This window comes from Octopus sinensis, linkage group LG1 (genome assembly GCF_006345805.1).
Source record: "Octopus sinensis linkage group LG1, ASM634580v1, whole genome shotgun sequence".
Lineage (NCBI taxonomy): Eukaryota > Metazoa > Mollusca > Cephalopoda > Octopoda > Octopodidae > Octopus > Octopus sinensis.
Window position 1 is genome coordinate 82,402,853 of NC_042997.1, and position 15,876 is coordinate 82,418,728.

General features: G+C 37.1%; 2 protein-coding genes across 4 annotated transcripts in view; one reads left to right on the forward strand and one right to left on the reverse strand.

Moving 5' to 3' along the window:
* Positions 1–15,876, reverse strand: part of LOC115218260 (coiled-coil domain-containing protein 34) — a 138,926-nt gene that overhangs the window by 3,813 nt on the left and 119,237 nt on the right. The window lies entirely within an intron of this gene.
* LOC115218250 overlaps positions 580–15,876 on the forward strand; it is a 34,864-nt gene continuing 19,567 nt past the window's right edge. The window contains exons 1-2 of the mRNA XM_029787999.2: positions 580–723; positions 7,467–7,674. Coding sequence (XP_029643859.1) covers positions 7,483–7,674 — 192 coding nt within the window. The 5' untranslated portion in view covers positions 580–723; positions 7,467–7,482. The remainder of the gene's footprint in view (positions 724–7,466; positions 7,675–15,876) is intronic.

Below are 15,876 nucleotides of genomic sequence, written 5' to 3' on the forward strand. Positions count from 1 at the left end.
CAAAATAACATGCATTTTTTGGCCAATTACCTAGTGTGCACATTCCTTAATACAGTCTGTGAACAAAGAGAAATAATACATGGAGACCTGAAATTGGATAGTTCAAGGGGAGTTGATGTTTTTGAATGATATATACCAACAAGTTTTAATGACTTGAAATTAACCTTTAAGTTGGAGATGAAAAACAAGCTTAGTATCGATTATTAATGAGGGAAATAATTGCAAAAAATTATGGATTAATTCTACAGAAAATTGTATTTCTATGCTTAGTGGGGAAACCTCTGTTAGTAAAGTGATTGCTATGGACATGTTTCGGTTTTACTAGACTTCAGACTATCACTTTCCGGGTTTGCGTGATCTATAAGATATTAAGTTACCATTTGTAGGTAACTGAAACCCTTTCCAAATTTACGCACCAGCTTGAGAGTTTATGTATGTGGTCGACCAACCTACTACAAAACACAGGCACATCTGCCTCAAATCAAACCACATCCACTTCTAAAAGGGAAAGATAAATTAGTTAATGTGATCTTATTGGAATACATTTGATTATTGGCTAACCTGAGGTTTAACAAAAACCCAATCATTAAACTATCCAAATAATTTACGGAAGTTATCTCCCTTATGAGGTTGCTTAGCAACTGCAATTCATCAACTTGTACAGAGAATAACAACGTTACAAAACTCACGCTTTTCACAAGAGAAAATTTAGCACTACATTGCGTAAGTTTATTGTGTATTTTCGTTTAAGAATTTCAAAATACGACACACATGTAAGGGGCAAAAGAAAATTAAGTCTACATGATGAATATAAACGATAGCAAAATAGAAAGTCTATTTGGATTGTTGTTTAGTTCTTAAGTCAGCCTAGAACCTGGAGACCTTCGAAAGTTTTGTCGTCTACACACACACACACACACACACACACTCTCTCTCTCTCTCTCTCTCTCTCTCTCTCTTTCTCTCTCTCTCTCTACACACACATATACGTATTGTGTGTGGGACTGCATGTCAGCTCATTTTCTATTTGTGGGACGATGGGTTGTCATTTGAGGAAGACTTGCATGTTATATCTATTACATCAAGCGACCACATGTGACTTCCTTCATTGCTATTTTAACTCAAATTTTTGTTAAAAATCACTTTACGCACGTTGTGATAACCAGAGCTGAGATTATACTTCGGTAGGGTGTTTGAGCATACTCTGATGAAACAACGATTCATCCATAGCCTTTCCATTAGTTTCTCAGTCTAACGATAAATCGCTCGATGAGCTAGAAATAGCAGCCACTATATTATACTGTAACATTCTTCGTTTTAGAACTGGGGGAGGAGGCACAGTGAGGAGTTTTTACTGCATTTTTGACTTTGAGAAAAAAATATTTTTTACAAATGTTCACTGTCTGTTTTACAAATGACCTTCCTTAAATGCAGTGAAAAAAATTATAACATATTCAGAACACTATTTTAGAAAATTATTATCGTTCTCTTGGAGCATATAAAAGACAAATTTGGCTGGGGCAAAATGAGTAAGATAAGGTAAATCTGCCTCTTTAATTCTCCAGAATTACCTTTGAAAGTAGATTCATTCACATCAACGATCTATTCAATATGACGGCCAGGTTTTTTAATTAATTTTTAAAACTAAACACTTTGAAACTTCGGATACTAGTAGAATGCGTCATGTAGAACAGAGTTTACTCTTAACGTTTTTGACAAAATTTTGTTTTTATAAGTTATTTCGTGTTAAAGTTATCGTATTTGAGTAATTTTAACCAATCAATGACATGTATTCAGCTAAAGAAAATTACTGCTGCTGTTTGCGAACATTGAGAATACGATGATATATATTATATATATATTATATATATATTACACACACACACACACACACATACACACATTAATTATAGGCAGAAGTTATAGACTGACAATGGCCAAATTCGTGTTTGATAAGTGCCAATGATAGATATATACATATATGCCGATAATTTATATACATACATATATGTGTAAAAAAATCTCATCACGCAATCGAACCAATGAAAGATCCTCTACTTGGTCGTTCGACACGCTAAAAATAGCATCCAAAGTAACCTCCTACATAAATCACACGCCCATTGTACGTAATGTCCTAGATTATAAGACGGTTTGCTGAAGGGTGGAATGTCTTTGATGATAGGTTTTGCTGTATCAGGGTTGATTTGAGGCTAAATGACAACAAAATTATGGTATATTAACACCCGCACGATTTTCACTAAGAAAAAATACTTGGATTTTTTGCGTGGAATCAAGTACCCTGACCTCCTAATATGCTGCAAATCCCTTATTTTGGTTCGGAAAAAAAGGGTGGGATTGGGTGGGGGACCGCCGCCCCCTTTCATCCCGGAATCATTGGAAATTATTTTATTTTTTATTGAATGAATTCCTGTGACCTCCTAATATGCTACAAAACCCTTTTTGGGGTCCGAAAAACGGGGTAGGGTGAGGTGGAATCCTCGTAAATTTCACCCCCACCCTCATTGATCTTTTTATCTGCACGATTTTCACTAAGGACCATAATTTTGTTGTTATTTAGCCTCAAATCAATCCTGATACAGCAAAGCTATCATCAAAGACATTCTAGCCTGTCTTTTTAAGGATAATCTAGGACATTACATACAATGTGCATGTAGGTAGGGGGATACTTTGGCTGCTATTTTTAGCATGTCGAGCGACCAGGTAGAGGCTGTTTCATTGGTTCAATTGCAAGATGAAATTATTTTTACTCATATATGTATATATATATCATCAGCATATATGTATATATATATATATCATTGGCACTTATCAAACACAAATTTGGCCATTGTCAGTCTATAACTTCTGCCTATTGTGTACACATTCTACCAGTATCCGAAGTTTCAAAGTGTTTAGTTAAAAAAAATTAATTAAAACATCCAGCCGTCATATTGAATAGATATCTATTCTTAAACATCAGAAAGATCAGAAATGCAATAAAACTTCAAAATATTTAGGTCAAATGAAAGAGAATCATGGGAAAATGGCACAGGATATGAAAGTAACAAAACTTGACTAAATCAAAAAGCTCAACATAAAATATTCTCTATAGCGATCTGATTGCCAAATATTCCCACTACACAGCTATGAGCATCTCACTTTTTTGTAGGCATATAGTTACAGTTTAGTCTCCCCACTTTTTTTTTATACTGCATATTTTTGCATGTACATAGGAACTGACTAACTTATTTTCCATTTGAACATTTTCTTTTTTTGGAGTTTAAACTCTAGGATATAACTTTTAAAATTAGTTTGTAAAGTAAATAAAGCATAAAAAAACAGTTTGCCGTTTTTATGTAAATAATTGTCATAGGTTGAACAAACAAAGTTAAAATATTTTGTTTACAGTTCCCATTTTTCCATTAATTTTTTAACTGGCAATCCTTTTGTACTGGTAGACAACATCATTCACTCATATAACTTTCCTTTATGACATAGATAAAGAGGCTTGGCTGAAAAAGATGAATGACCTTGCCCCCTCATACTGACACTTTATACCAATAAAGAAGGATTGCCTTTTAACTTTGTCTTGGTGCACCCCATATGTTACAGTCTGAAATCATCATCATCATCTTCATAATGTAACATCCGTTTTTCAAGCTGGCATGGGTTGGATGGTTTGACTGAAAACTAGTAAGCTGGAGAGCTGCACAGGTTCCAATCTTACTTGGCATGGTTTCTATGGCTGGATGTCCTTCCTAACACCAACCACTCCAAGAGTGTAGAGGGTGCTTTTTATGTACCACCAGCACAGGTGCCAGTTACGTACACCAGCATCAGCTACAACTATGCTCTCACTTGGCTAGACAGGTTTCCTCAAGCAAGGTATATTGCCAAAGGTTTCTGTCTCTTGTCACTGCCTCTGTGAGGCCCAACATTCAAAGAGTGCTTTTTACATGCCACCAGCATGGATGCCAGTTATGCAACACTGGCAACAGCCATGACTATGATTTCACTTGGCTTGATGGGTTTTCTCAAGCATGGCATATCGCCCACACCCCAAAAGTCCAGTTTATTTTGGTTCTTTGTGCCAAGAAATTTAAATCTAATGTAACTTCAGCTTTCTAGCTGTGACCCTAACTCTAATCCTGAACTCTTATCTCTAAACTTAAAACCAAACCTGACCATAAACTCTAACTACAAAACACTAATCTTTAAACCCAACCAAGACTCAAAATAATATAAGCATACATATTATAAACTGTACTAAATTTTATTATGCATGAATCAGACTTTACCTTTTGTTTAGAAAATTTTATACTTCAGACTGTAAACTAAGGGATACACCTTTCTTGTGACAGTTGAAGACAATCACTAAATCAATACATTTCCCCCATTCCCTCAACATATGCAATATACACAATTGAGGAAGAAACAGTAGAAGTAGTGAGAGGTAACAATAACCCTTTCTTGAAATATCATACAAAAAGTACCAGAAGAATTTCACTAAATGTCATTGCAAACTGGATATAAGTAGAAAATTTCTTTTCTTAAGAATCTATCCTTATTAACAAGAGTGCCTAACCCTAGAGGCATGGCTTATTGTCTGATTTGAGCATACATTTTAGGATCATCAAACTGTCCTAATATAGGACCAAGGCCTGAAATGGGGTGGGGGTAGACAATTATACTGATCCCCAGTACTTGACTAGTACTTATTTCATTGACCCCAAAAAGATGAATAGCAAACACAACCTTGGTAGAATTTGAACATAATGACGGCTGAAATGCAGTTAAGCATTTTGTCTGATGCGTTAACAATTCTACCAGCTTGCCACTTTACTATATTTATTCATAATGACAAACCAAACTTAATTTAAGGTTTCGTCCTCACATAACTTTTTAATTTCAATTCAATAATTGGCTACAAATCCTATACTGAATGTAGAAGAACATTGGTGCTGAGCATTTCACCAATGGTAGGCCATTGGCCAGCACACACCTCTATAAAGCATACAATAATAAATAATAATTTCAGGAAGATAGTTTTCAAAAGGATTATAAATCATATAGAAAGTAAAGCTTTATTTTAAAACTAAAAGTACTATTTCTTTTTGGGGGATGAGGGCCAAAAAGAGGTGTAATGGATTGAATGAACTCTACTATGTTACTGTTATGGATTTTATTGAGCTTAGGAAAAAAAAAAGATGAAGTTGAACTTGAAGGTATTTGAACTGAAAACTTGGAAGGACAAGATTAAGTATTGTAATATTTGAGTGTCTATTTACTGAGTTAACCATACATGTTTTCGAATAGAGCAAAGCTAATATATATATAGTTGAAATTTATAGAAAAACAAAAGAAGACAGGTGTATAAACAACAAGCTGGTGTATTAGTTTGACACTTGGGAAAATGAAAAAGTCTTTAACATTTTGAGCCTATGTTCTTCAACAGAAAGGAACGAGAAAATAAGCTGAGAGAGAATGAAAAAAACATGCAGATTTAGCAGTCAAGCATGGCAACTGATTAGAAAAAAGATTGAAAGAAAGGGAGATAATAAAGTGTTGGTAATCCCAAATGAAGATGCGTGTGTGTGTATGTGTGAATAGGGGTTAGTGACTTAGATGTGTGGGTGTGTGTGCAAGTGTGTGCACCTGTAACGTATGGCTGCTCATATAGTGGTATGTGTGGTGATGCTATTGAAGGTCGTGTGTGAGTGTGTTGATGGTGGTGTGGGTGCTGGGAAGTGGTCAGTGCTAGTGAGTGGGGGGTAGGGTGAGTGGTATCAATGAAGAGAGGAAGTGGGTAGGAGTGAAGAGAGGAAGTAGGTGTCAGATGAAGTGAGGAGGCGAGTTAAGCCTATGTGAGACGAAGAAGCAAAGACAGAAGATTAATTCCTTTTCATGGTAAAGGCAGGAGTCTAGATGGGCTCTGTGCAAAGGCAGTCTGAACACAGGGATGTGATAGGGACGATATGGGCGCCTGTGAGGATGGTGGTGTTGGAGAGGTAGGGGCAAGTGCAGCAGCATGGGTGGGAGCAGGGGAATGAGCCAGGCTGAGAGGTGGAGTTAGGGAAGAAACTGTGGACAAAGAGGTCATGCAGGTTGTGGGCTCGTTTGAAGGAGGGAAGGGGTACGTTGGGAAAGATGTGCAAGGTGGAGGGGTCGGACTGAAGTTACCGGAAGGCTTGGAGAATAGTGCGTTGGAGGGGTGGTAGGTAAGTAGAAACAGGAGATGGACAACGGCAGGGTGAGTGCAGGGAGAAAGAGCAGAGGCATGGTCCATGGAATATGCCCTGGCAAGGGCAGTGTAGATAAAGGGAAACATAGAACAGTATATAAGAAGTGTTAAAGAGAAAAGCGATTAAAGGAAAAAAAATTGGATAAAGGGGTTAAGGGCCAGGTGGGAATGTGGTTCTACAAAGAGAAGAGAGGAGGGAGAAGCAGGTGTGTGTGTGTGTGTGCGTAGAGGAGTATATCCATGTATTGAGATAGACATAAAGCGTAGGGAGGTGTGTGTATATATTGTTTTTTTAAGAGGGGATGTATGAGTAGATGTATACAAGTGTGAAAGTGTAAAAGCATTGGATAGTGAAGGTGTGGGTGGATGGTGTGTTTGTGTAATTATATTGTATGCAAAGAAGAAAGGAGGTGGCAGTGGGTATGTGTAGGAAGTGAAAGGGAAGGCAAGAGGAATGTAGAGGTTGTGGTCAAAATGTGTGTGAGGGTATAGGCGTCAGATTCTGTTGGAAGAGAAATGAGAGAAGAATGGGAGGAAAAAATGGAGAAATAAAACTTGCAACACAAAACTAGAATAAAAAAATTGTTTCTGTGAGAGAAAAATAACTGGTATCTATTTTACTAACACTGTTGACCATATTGAGATCATGCTCAGAAATATTAATTTCAAATTTTGGTACAAGGCCAGCAAGTTTGGGGTTAGGGTGTAAGTTGATTTCATTGACCCCAGTGCTCAACTGGTACTTACTTTTTCAACTCCAAAAGGATGAAAGGCAAAGTTGACTTTGGTGGAATTTACTCAGAACATAGAGATGGACAAAATGATGCTAAGCATTCTGCATGGCATGCTAACAACCCAGCCAGCTCACTGCCTCATGCTCAGAAAATATTGAAACATAAAGATTTATAAATAAAGCAATTCTGATACAAGTAAGCAAGAATCATCATCATTGTCATCAATCATACAGTCTACCTTATATCTGGCAGTGAATAATGAGTGACCCAAACACTTTAAAATATTTCTATTTCTTACAATAATAAACTATACAAAAACATAGAACCTATTTACAGCTATATGGATTAAGGCAACAAAGGTTACATCTTGGACTTAACAAGGTTTTGGTTGTGTGTTAGATCAGACTTACCATTATTAATCTATAAAACAGTGGGTGTGTGTCAGAGAGAAAAAGATAAGCAAATTATAAAAGTGAGTATTCTCTTTTTAGCCTCAGAGACCATTACATGATGTTAGACACGAAGGTAGACATAGTCCTTCCAGAAGGATGTATAGACAGCAAATACATCATTGATAATCTTGGTGTTCCATTGACGAAAGCATTAACGGAAATTATACTGAAACAACCTTTGGACCCTATTGAATACTTAGCCAGATGGCTCTACAAGTACAAGGAAAACCAATCAGAACTTCAAAAGGTAAGCCTGAGAAAAACTGAAATAATTTAAAGAATTATATATATATATATAATATACACTCACTACACACACACAAGTGCATACATACGTAAACACACACACACACTCACACACACACACACACCACACACACACACATATATATATATATATATATATATATATATAATATATATAATATACACTCACTACACACACACAAGTGCATACATACGTAAACACACACACACACTCACACACACACACACACACACACACACACATATATATATATATATATTATATATATATATATATATATATAATATAAATAAGAAAATGGTGAAGCAATTTAGTTGGTTCATCAGCTTTCGGATATTAGAATGTTGACTTATTTATTTATTTAACAAAAGCGAGAACCTTAATAACATACATATATATATTATAATTCAATACATCTAAGATAAGAATACAATTATAAAAATCTTAATATAAAATATTGAAATCATTAAAATCACTCTTACAGCTGTTTCAGCCTATGGAAAAAAGTAGTTTTACAGTGCCTATAGTTGTCAATTATATTGAGGTTGTAGGTATTTAAAAATAGGGTACTTATATTTAACCATAGGCCTCATCAGAGATTATAAAGAACTTTCAAAATATAAATACATGAAACAGGATACACGTACAATTTAATATATATATAAACAAATATCTATATACACATACACACATATATATATACATAAATAAGCAAAGTATATACACCTTTACATGTGTATAAATACATAAATAAGCACAATTAAACAATAGGTCCAAGCAAATAGACCATTTGTCATATACATATATATACATATATACTGGAACATATACATACGTCCATGCTCATGACTACATAAACAATATATTTAATTATTACTAATATTATTATTATTATTATTAAATGTCAGTGTTCAAGATGTAATGTCAGTGTTCAGGTTGTAATGTCAGTGTTCACACTCGACAGAGTGTAAGTACCTTGAGAGAAAAGCTGGACCTAAGAAGCATCAGATGTGGTGTGCAAGAGAGACGTTTGTGCTGGTATGGTCATGTGGCGAGAATGGATGAAGATAGTTGTGTGAAAAAGTGCCACACCCTAGTGGTTGAGGGAACCTGTGGAAGAGGCAGACCCAGGAAAACCTGGGACGAGGTGGTGAAGCACGACCTTCGAACTTTAGGTCTCACTGAGGAAATGACTAGAGACCGAGACCTCTGGAAGTATGCTGTGCATGAGAAGACCCAGCTGGACAAGTGAGACCATAACCCGTGGCCTTCTACACGGGATGTAGCCAGTCCACTTACGCATACCTTCCCTTCTTGGGACACAAAACTTTACTTGTGAAGACCTGTTGAGGCAAGTGAGAATAAGAATCGAAATCGATCAATGGAAATTGCAGCTGAGTAACCAGTGCCGGTGGCACGTAAAAAGCACCATCCGTTCATGGCCATTGCCAGCCTCGCCTGGTCCCCGTGCCGGTGGCACATAAAAAGCACCATCCGATCGTGGCCGTTTGCCAGACTTGTCTGGCACCTGTGCCGGTGGCACGTAAAAAGCACCCACTACACTCATGGAGTGGTTGGCGTTAGGAAGGGCATCCAGCTGTAGAAATATTGCCAGATCAGACAGGGCCTGGTGCAGTCTTCTGGCTTCCCAGACCCCAGTTGAACCGTCCAACCCATGCTAGCATGGAAAGCGGATGATGATGATTATTATATTTATCAATAATAACAATATCATTAGATTTAGAGTAATCTTCACAACACTATACATATAGTAGATTCCAGTATATCATATATTACAATACAATATAAACAATTCATTACGGTAGATTTAATTTTGTAAATTTAAAAACCACAATCAATACAAACAGATATATATATAAACATACAGTTATACCAGGGTTGTTACAATATTGTTCTTATATATATATGTTCTTATATATATATATATATATGTATGTATGTATGTATGTATGTATGTATGTATAAGCACAGCATGGTGCAAGCATAGTTGTGCAATTAACAACTTTGCTACTCATATACATGATTTCAACTATATTCTATTTAGAAAGTGTTGATCAATGGGACTCTGTATGTGTGTGTGTGTATTATATATATTTATATATATATATACACAGAGAGAGAGAGAGAGAGGCTTTAACAGGTAAATGGAGATCATTTAAATATTTGTATCATAATTGGTTTAACTAGGAAATATCAAACACTGCAAATTTTATGTTTATGCCAATTTATTGTGGAGTGTTTAGCACTTATTTCAGTTCAATGTGACCGCCATTTGATCTCTTTACCAGTTCAATTCTTTTACAAAATGATGTGCATGTCTTAAGTATTTCTTCCCTTTCATTTCACTGAATGCTTGGTTGATTGAAGCCTTCAGTGAAGACACACAGTTACAGTTGTGTGAAATTGCATTGGATATTGTTTCAACTGTGCCTCATAGCCAAAAATCACACAGATTTAAATCTGATGAGCTAGAGGCTAGATATCATTATGGGTAATTCCTCTTCAAAATTCTTGCATTGTTTTTGAAGAATGAGTGGGTGCAGAGTACTGTACAAACATGACTCAACTTGCATAATAATGCTTCCTAATCTAAAGCAATAAATCTTTTAAGATTCTGAGATACTCTGCTATGTTTATTTTAAGAACCGCTTCAATAAAATGAGGAGGCATCAATTTCCCATCACTTGCAACAACTCTAAAGATCTTAATGGAAGCCAGATTCTTGCTATGCATAGCTGAAGGAACTTGAGAAGGGTTGTACACTATCACTTGTGAGTTTTGATGGTTTGCATGGTTCTGGGTGTGTATATATATATATATATATATATATACACACACACACACATACATACTCACTTCTTTTCATCCACAAAGATGCAGACGTCTCTGTCACGATGTTTCCAGATGACTAAGAAGTTTCGGACTTCTTTCACTTTGAATGGCTTTGGAGTGAATAGTTAGGATGTTACGGTGTCTTCTCACATGTGATTTCATAAGGTCTCATCTCAGAGACTTAGAAATGGTCATTTTACTGATTCCTTGATTTTGAGCCAACTTCACCATCGATTTTGATGGGTTTGACTCAATTGACCTTACAAATCCTGTTAAGATGTGAGGTGTGTGTTTAAGGTCGCTACAAAGACTGTGAGGCTTTCTCTGAACATCGTAACTTTTCTTCAAATTGGCTACAACTCTAAAAGCAGTAAATTTGGCATACTTTGTGGCTTTGTGTAAACAGCCAAACTGTTTACATATTCAACAAATACAACAGTTGCTCTATGAAGGAGTCCCTAATTTGCATACCGAAAGTGTGTAACACTCTATAAATACCAGTGGCCTGTCATCTTAGTCCACACAGTATCAAGGTATGATATAATAAATATGTAATCGTAAATATGAGGATAATAAATTAAAACAATTTATTACCAGTGGTTAGCATACATAAATAAAAGTCCTAAGACATACCATATTTTTAAGAATATAAGAGTGTATAAAATATTTTTATACACAAAGAGGAGACCATTGACAAGACTCCTTACATGCTATAAAGGCCAGTTAATACCCAAACTACGAAAGAGAGAATTCATGAGGTACATTGTAATAACACTAGAACAAACAAACAAAAGACATTTTTTTGTTCATTCTAGTGTTATAACAGTGTGCCTCACGAATTCTCTCTTTCGTAGTTTGGGTTTTAACTGGCCTTTTTAGCATGTAAGGAGTCCTGTCAATGGTCTCCTCTTTGTGTATACAAATATTTTATACACTCTTTATGTATATATATATATATACAATTGTAGTGTGGAAGGTGTTTGTAAGCCATTTAAGAAACACAAAAAAGCCGTTCGATTCACTTCAACATTTAAGTTTAATTTGTCAAAATATTTTCGTCGCTTTAAGACCGCTACCTGTTCACTGACAAAAATCCGTGCTGCATCTGAGACAGTAACAGTTAGTTCGTTATATATATGTACGTATGTATGTGTGTATGTATGTATGTATGTATACACGCATGTATGCATGCTGGCATGTATGTATGTATGTACGTACGTCTGTGTGTATGTATGTATATATGTATGTATGTATGTATGTATGTATGTATGTATGTGTATATGTATGTATGTATGTATGTATGCATGCATGTATGTATGTATGTATGTATGTGTGTGTATATGCACGCACACACTATAAACTTAAAGCTATAAACCTGTAGTGATGGATAGATGTAGACTGACCACTCATCACACGTGCACATATGCATACATACGCACATGCGTATGTACGTGCATACACACATACATACATACATACATACATACATACATACATACACACATACATACGTGTATATATATATATATATTATATATATATATATATATATATATATATATATATATATATATATAACCTGAACTAACTAGATGTAAGAGAGAAAAGAAAAAAAAAGAAAAAAGATAAGTAATAATAAAACAAAAGTTTTGTGATATAGAGATAAGTGACTGATAATAGGTTTTAGAGTTTTGTTGTGGGGGTGAGGGTCATAAATCACTTCCTAGTTTCGGCGGGGAGGGGGGAAAGTTAAAATTTGATATTGTTGTGATGAATGGTCAGTCTACATCTATCCATCACTACATGTTTATAGCTTTAAGTTTATAGTGTGTGTGTGCGTACATATACATACATTCATACATACATACATACACACAGGCGTACATACGTACATACATACATACATGTATCGTTTCAGCACACGATCTCAGATCAAATCACTTGCTATGCAAGTACATCTCCGTATATATATATATATATATATATATATATAAAACTCAACTTGTGTGTCTGTGTGTGTATCTGTGTGTGTGTCTGTGTGTTTAACTTCCCAGCACATCTCCTCCTAGCCAACAAATCGTAGAACCACCAAAAATGGGTCACTTAAAGTTTAGGCGAATGAAACTTGAACTGCGCTATTTCTGTTCTGAAATTCATCTCGCAAGTGCAAAAATAGATAATGTGTTTGTTGAGGCCTTATCCCATGCATTGAATAGTGAACTTTACTCAGTCAGCTGTTTGACATGAACTGTGTTCACCACGCGTGCAAGCATGCATAAATTGCATGAAAAATAAAAAATCAAGTTATAAAAACGAATCGCCGTAAACATTGTAGAAATTCAGCAAAGAAATGAATTTTCGAGAGGGTTTTTTCGTATTAATCGTTTGGACTTTGTGAACACATACCAATTGTTTTTATAGCATTTTTAACGCTTTGAATTAAATGTGACCATTTTGCATTGAGTCTGCAGTTTGAATCACTAACCAAATTTTAGCAGGCCGGATTTTTTATCATCATGATACATCGCCAGCGACTCCCTGAAACTCTCCTCTGAAATCCCCGTTAAGAAATCTATATATATAAAACTCAACTTGTGTGTGTGTGTCTGTGTGTTTAACTTTTGGATCTATCAAGTTTCATTATTAAGGATGGAAAGTAGTATGTAGCAAATCTATATATATAAAGCTGAAGTTGTCTGTGTGTGGCAGGTTTGGTAGCCTTCAACTAACACTATCTCCTTCGAGACTCTGCAGCGCAAGTTGACTAAAATTGAAAGTATGATAGAAGAAGGCTTGCTCTTCATTCTGTAGAAGATAAAATTCAAATTGGACCATGTTAACACCAAAAATTATTTACGTCAAAAAGGTGCTTTTTTTCTATGAAAATCCCTATTCTTTACGATTTTTGACTGCTGTGTCACCATTTTTCGGTGTATTTCAACTGGAAAAATGTTCACTTGAAGAGAATAACAAGTTGCATAATGCAAAATTTTTACTTTTCAAAAATTCCAATTCTAAAGGGTCGAAACAAACCCAAGCAACACCGGGTGATACTGCTAGTATATGTATATAAATGTATGTATATAAATATATGTATGTATATATATAGTTTTATATATATATATATATGTATGTATGTATGTATGTGTATATATATATATATATATGAGCAAAACGCCCCCCACCCCACCCCCGTCCAATGGACAGTGCTGAATCATATCTGCTGAATAAAAAGCAATCAGTGTTTTCTTTCCATTAAAAAATAATTAAGCATGCCTTTATTTCAATAAAATTTTGGGTTTTGTTAAACAAAGTTAAGGCCAAAAAATAACTTCTTGGAGAAACCAAATAGTCTTTCCATCCTTCATGCCAAGTTTGAAGAAAATATCTCTTTTGCATCTTACATTTTTAGTTTCTTAAATATACTGCATTTTGTGGCATTATTTCGAGCCAGCCGGCTTTTTTTGCACAAACTGCACATGCATTTTTCTTGCATATGTGTAGTATCAATCGCAACAGCTGATGTACTTGCGCATTCAAATGCATGTTCGCACGACTTTATCGATCACATTCTCACCTGGAATCGATTTTTGTAATTTTTTCAAGACTTATACACACCCTGGTACCATCGGTATCTACATATCAAATTTGAGCGCAATCGGTTAGAGGATGCCCAAGATCCTAGAACACACACACACAGACAGACAGAATGGATTTTTATATAATACATAATATATATAGGAAATAATAAATCTCTGAACGAGGTATAGACAGTAACTGCATGACAATGTGAGGTATATTTGCCATCTCAATATGGCTAACCACTAAAGGTGGATGTTACTGTAGCTTGTAGCCCCAGAACATCTCCTCCGGCTGGCTATAGGCACACTTTCTGTGCCCAAATATATATATATATATATATATATATATATCATCATCATCATCATCATCATTTAGCGTCCGTTCTCCATGCTAGCATGGGTTGGATGGTTCAACTGGGGTCTGTGAAGCTGGAAGGCTTCATCAGGCCCAGTCAGATCTGGCAGTGTTTCTACGGCTGGATGCCCTTCCTAACGCCAACCACTCCGTGAGTGTAGTGGGTGCTTTTTACGTGCCACCCGCACAGGTGCCAGACAGAGCTGGCAAACGGCCACGAACGGATGGTGCTTTTACGTGTCACCGGCACGGGGGCCAGCCGAGGCTGGCATCGGACACGAACGGATGGTGCTTTTACATGCCACCGACATGGGGGCCAGACAGGGCTGGCAAACGGCCACGAACGGATGGTGCTTTTACGTGTCACCGGCACGGGGGCCAGGCGAGGCTGGCAACGGACACGAACGGATGGTGCTTTAACATGTCACCGACATGAGGGCCAGACAGGGCTGGCAAACGGCCACGAACGGATGGTGCTTTTACATGTCACCGACATGGGGGCCAGACAGGGCTGGCAAACGGCCACGAACGGATGGTGCTTTTACGTGTCACCGGCACGGGGGCCAGACAGGGCTGGCAAACGGCCACGAATGGATGGTGCTTTTACATGTCACCGACATGGGGGCCAGACAGGGCTGGCAAACGGCCACGAACAGATGGTGCTTTTACGTGTCACCGGCACAGGGGCCAGACAGAGCTGGCAAACGGCCACACACGGATGGTGCTTTTACGTGTCACCTGCACGGGGGCAGGCCAGGCTGGCAACGAACACAAACGGCTGGTGCTTTTACGTGCCACCGACACGGGGGCCAGACAGGGCTGGCAAACGGCTACGAACGGATGGTGCTTTTACGTGTCACCTGCACGGGGGCCCTGATGTTGATCGACCTCAATTTGGTTTGATTTTGATTTTGACTGTTCTCACTGGTCTTGCCGGGTTTTCTCACGCACAGCATACTTCCAAAGGTCTCGGTCACTGGTCATTTCCTTGGTGAGACCTAAAGTTCGAAGGTCGTGCTTCACCGCCTCGACCCAGGTTTTCCTGGGTCTACCTCTTCCACAGGTCCCCTCAACTGCCAGGGTGTGGCACTTTCGCACACAACTATCTTCAGCCATTCTCATCACATGACCATACCAGCGCATACGTCTCTCTTGCACACAACAACTGATGCTTCTTAGGTTCAACTTTTCTCTCAAGGTACTTACACTCTGTCGATTATGAACACTGACGTTACACATCCATCGGAGCATACTAGCTTCATTTCTTGCGAGCTTACGCAAATCCTCAGCAGTCACAGCCCAAGTTTCACTACCATGTAGCATGGCTGTACGTACACATGCATCATACAGTCTGCCTTTTACTTTGTATATATATATACCAGAGTAAGCACA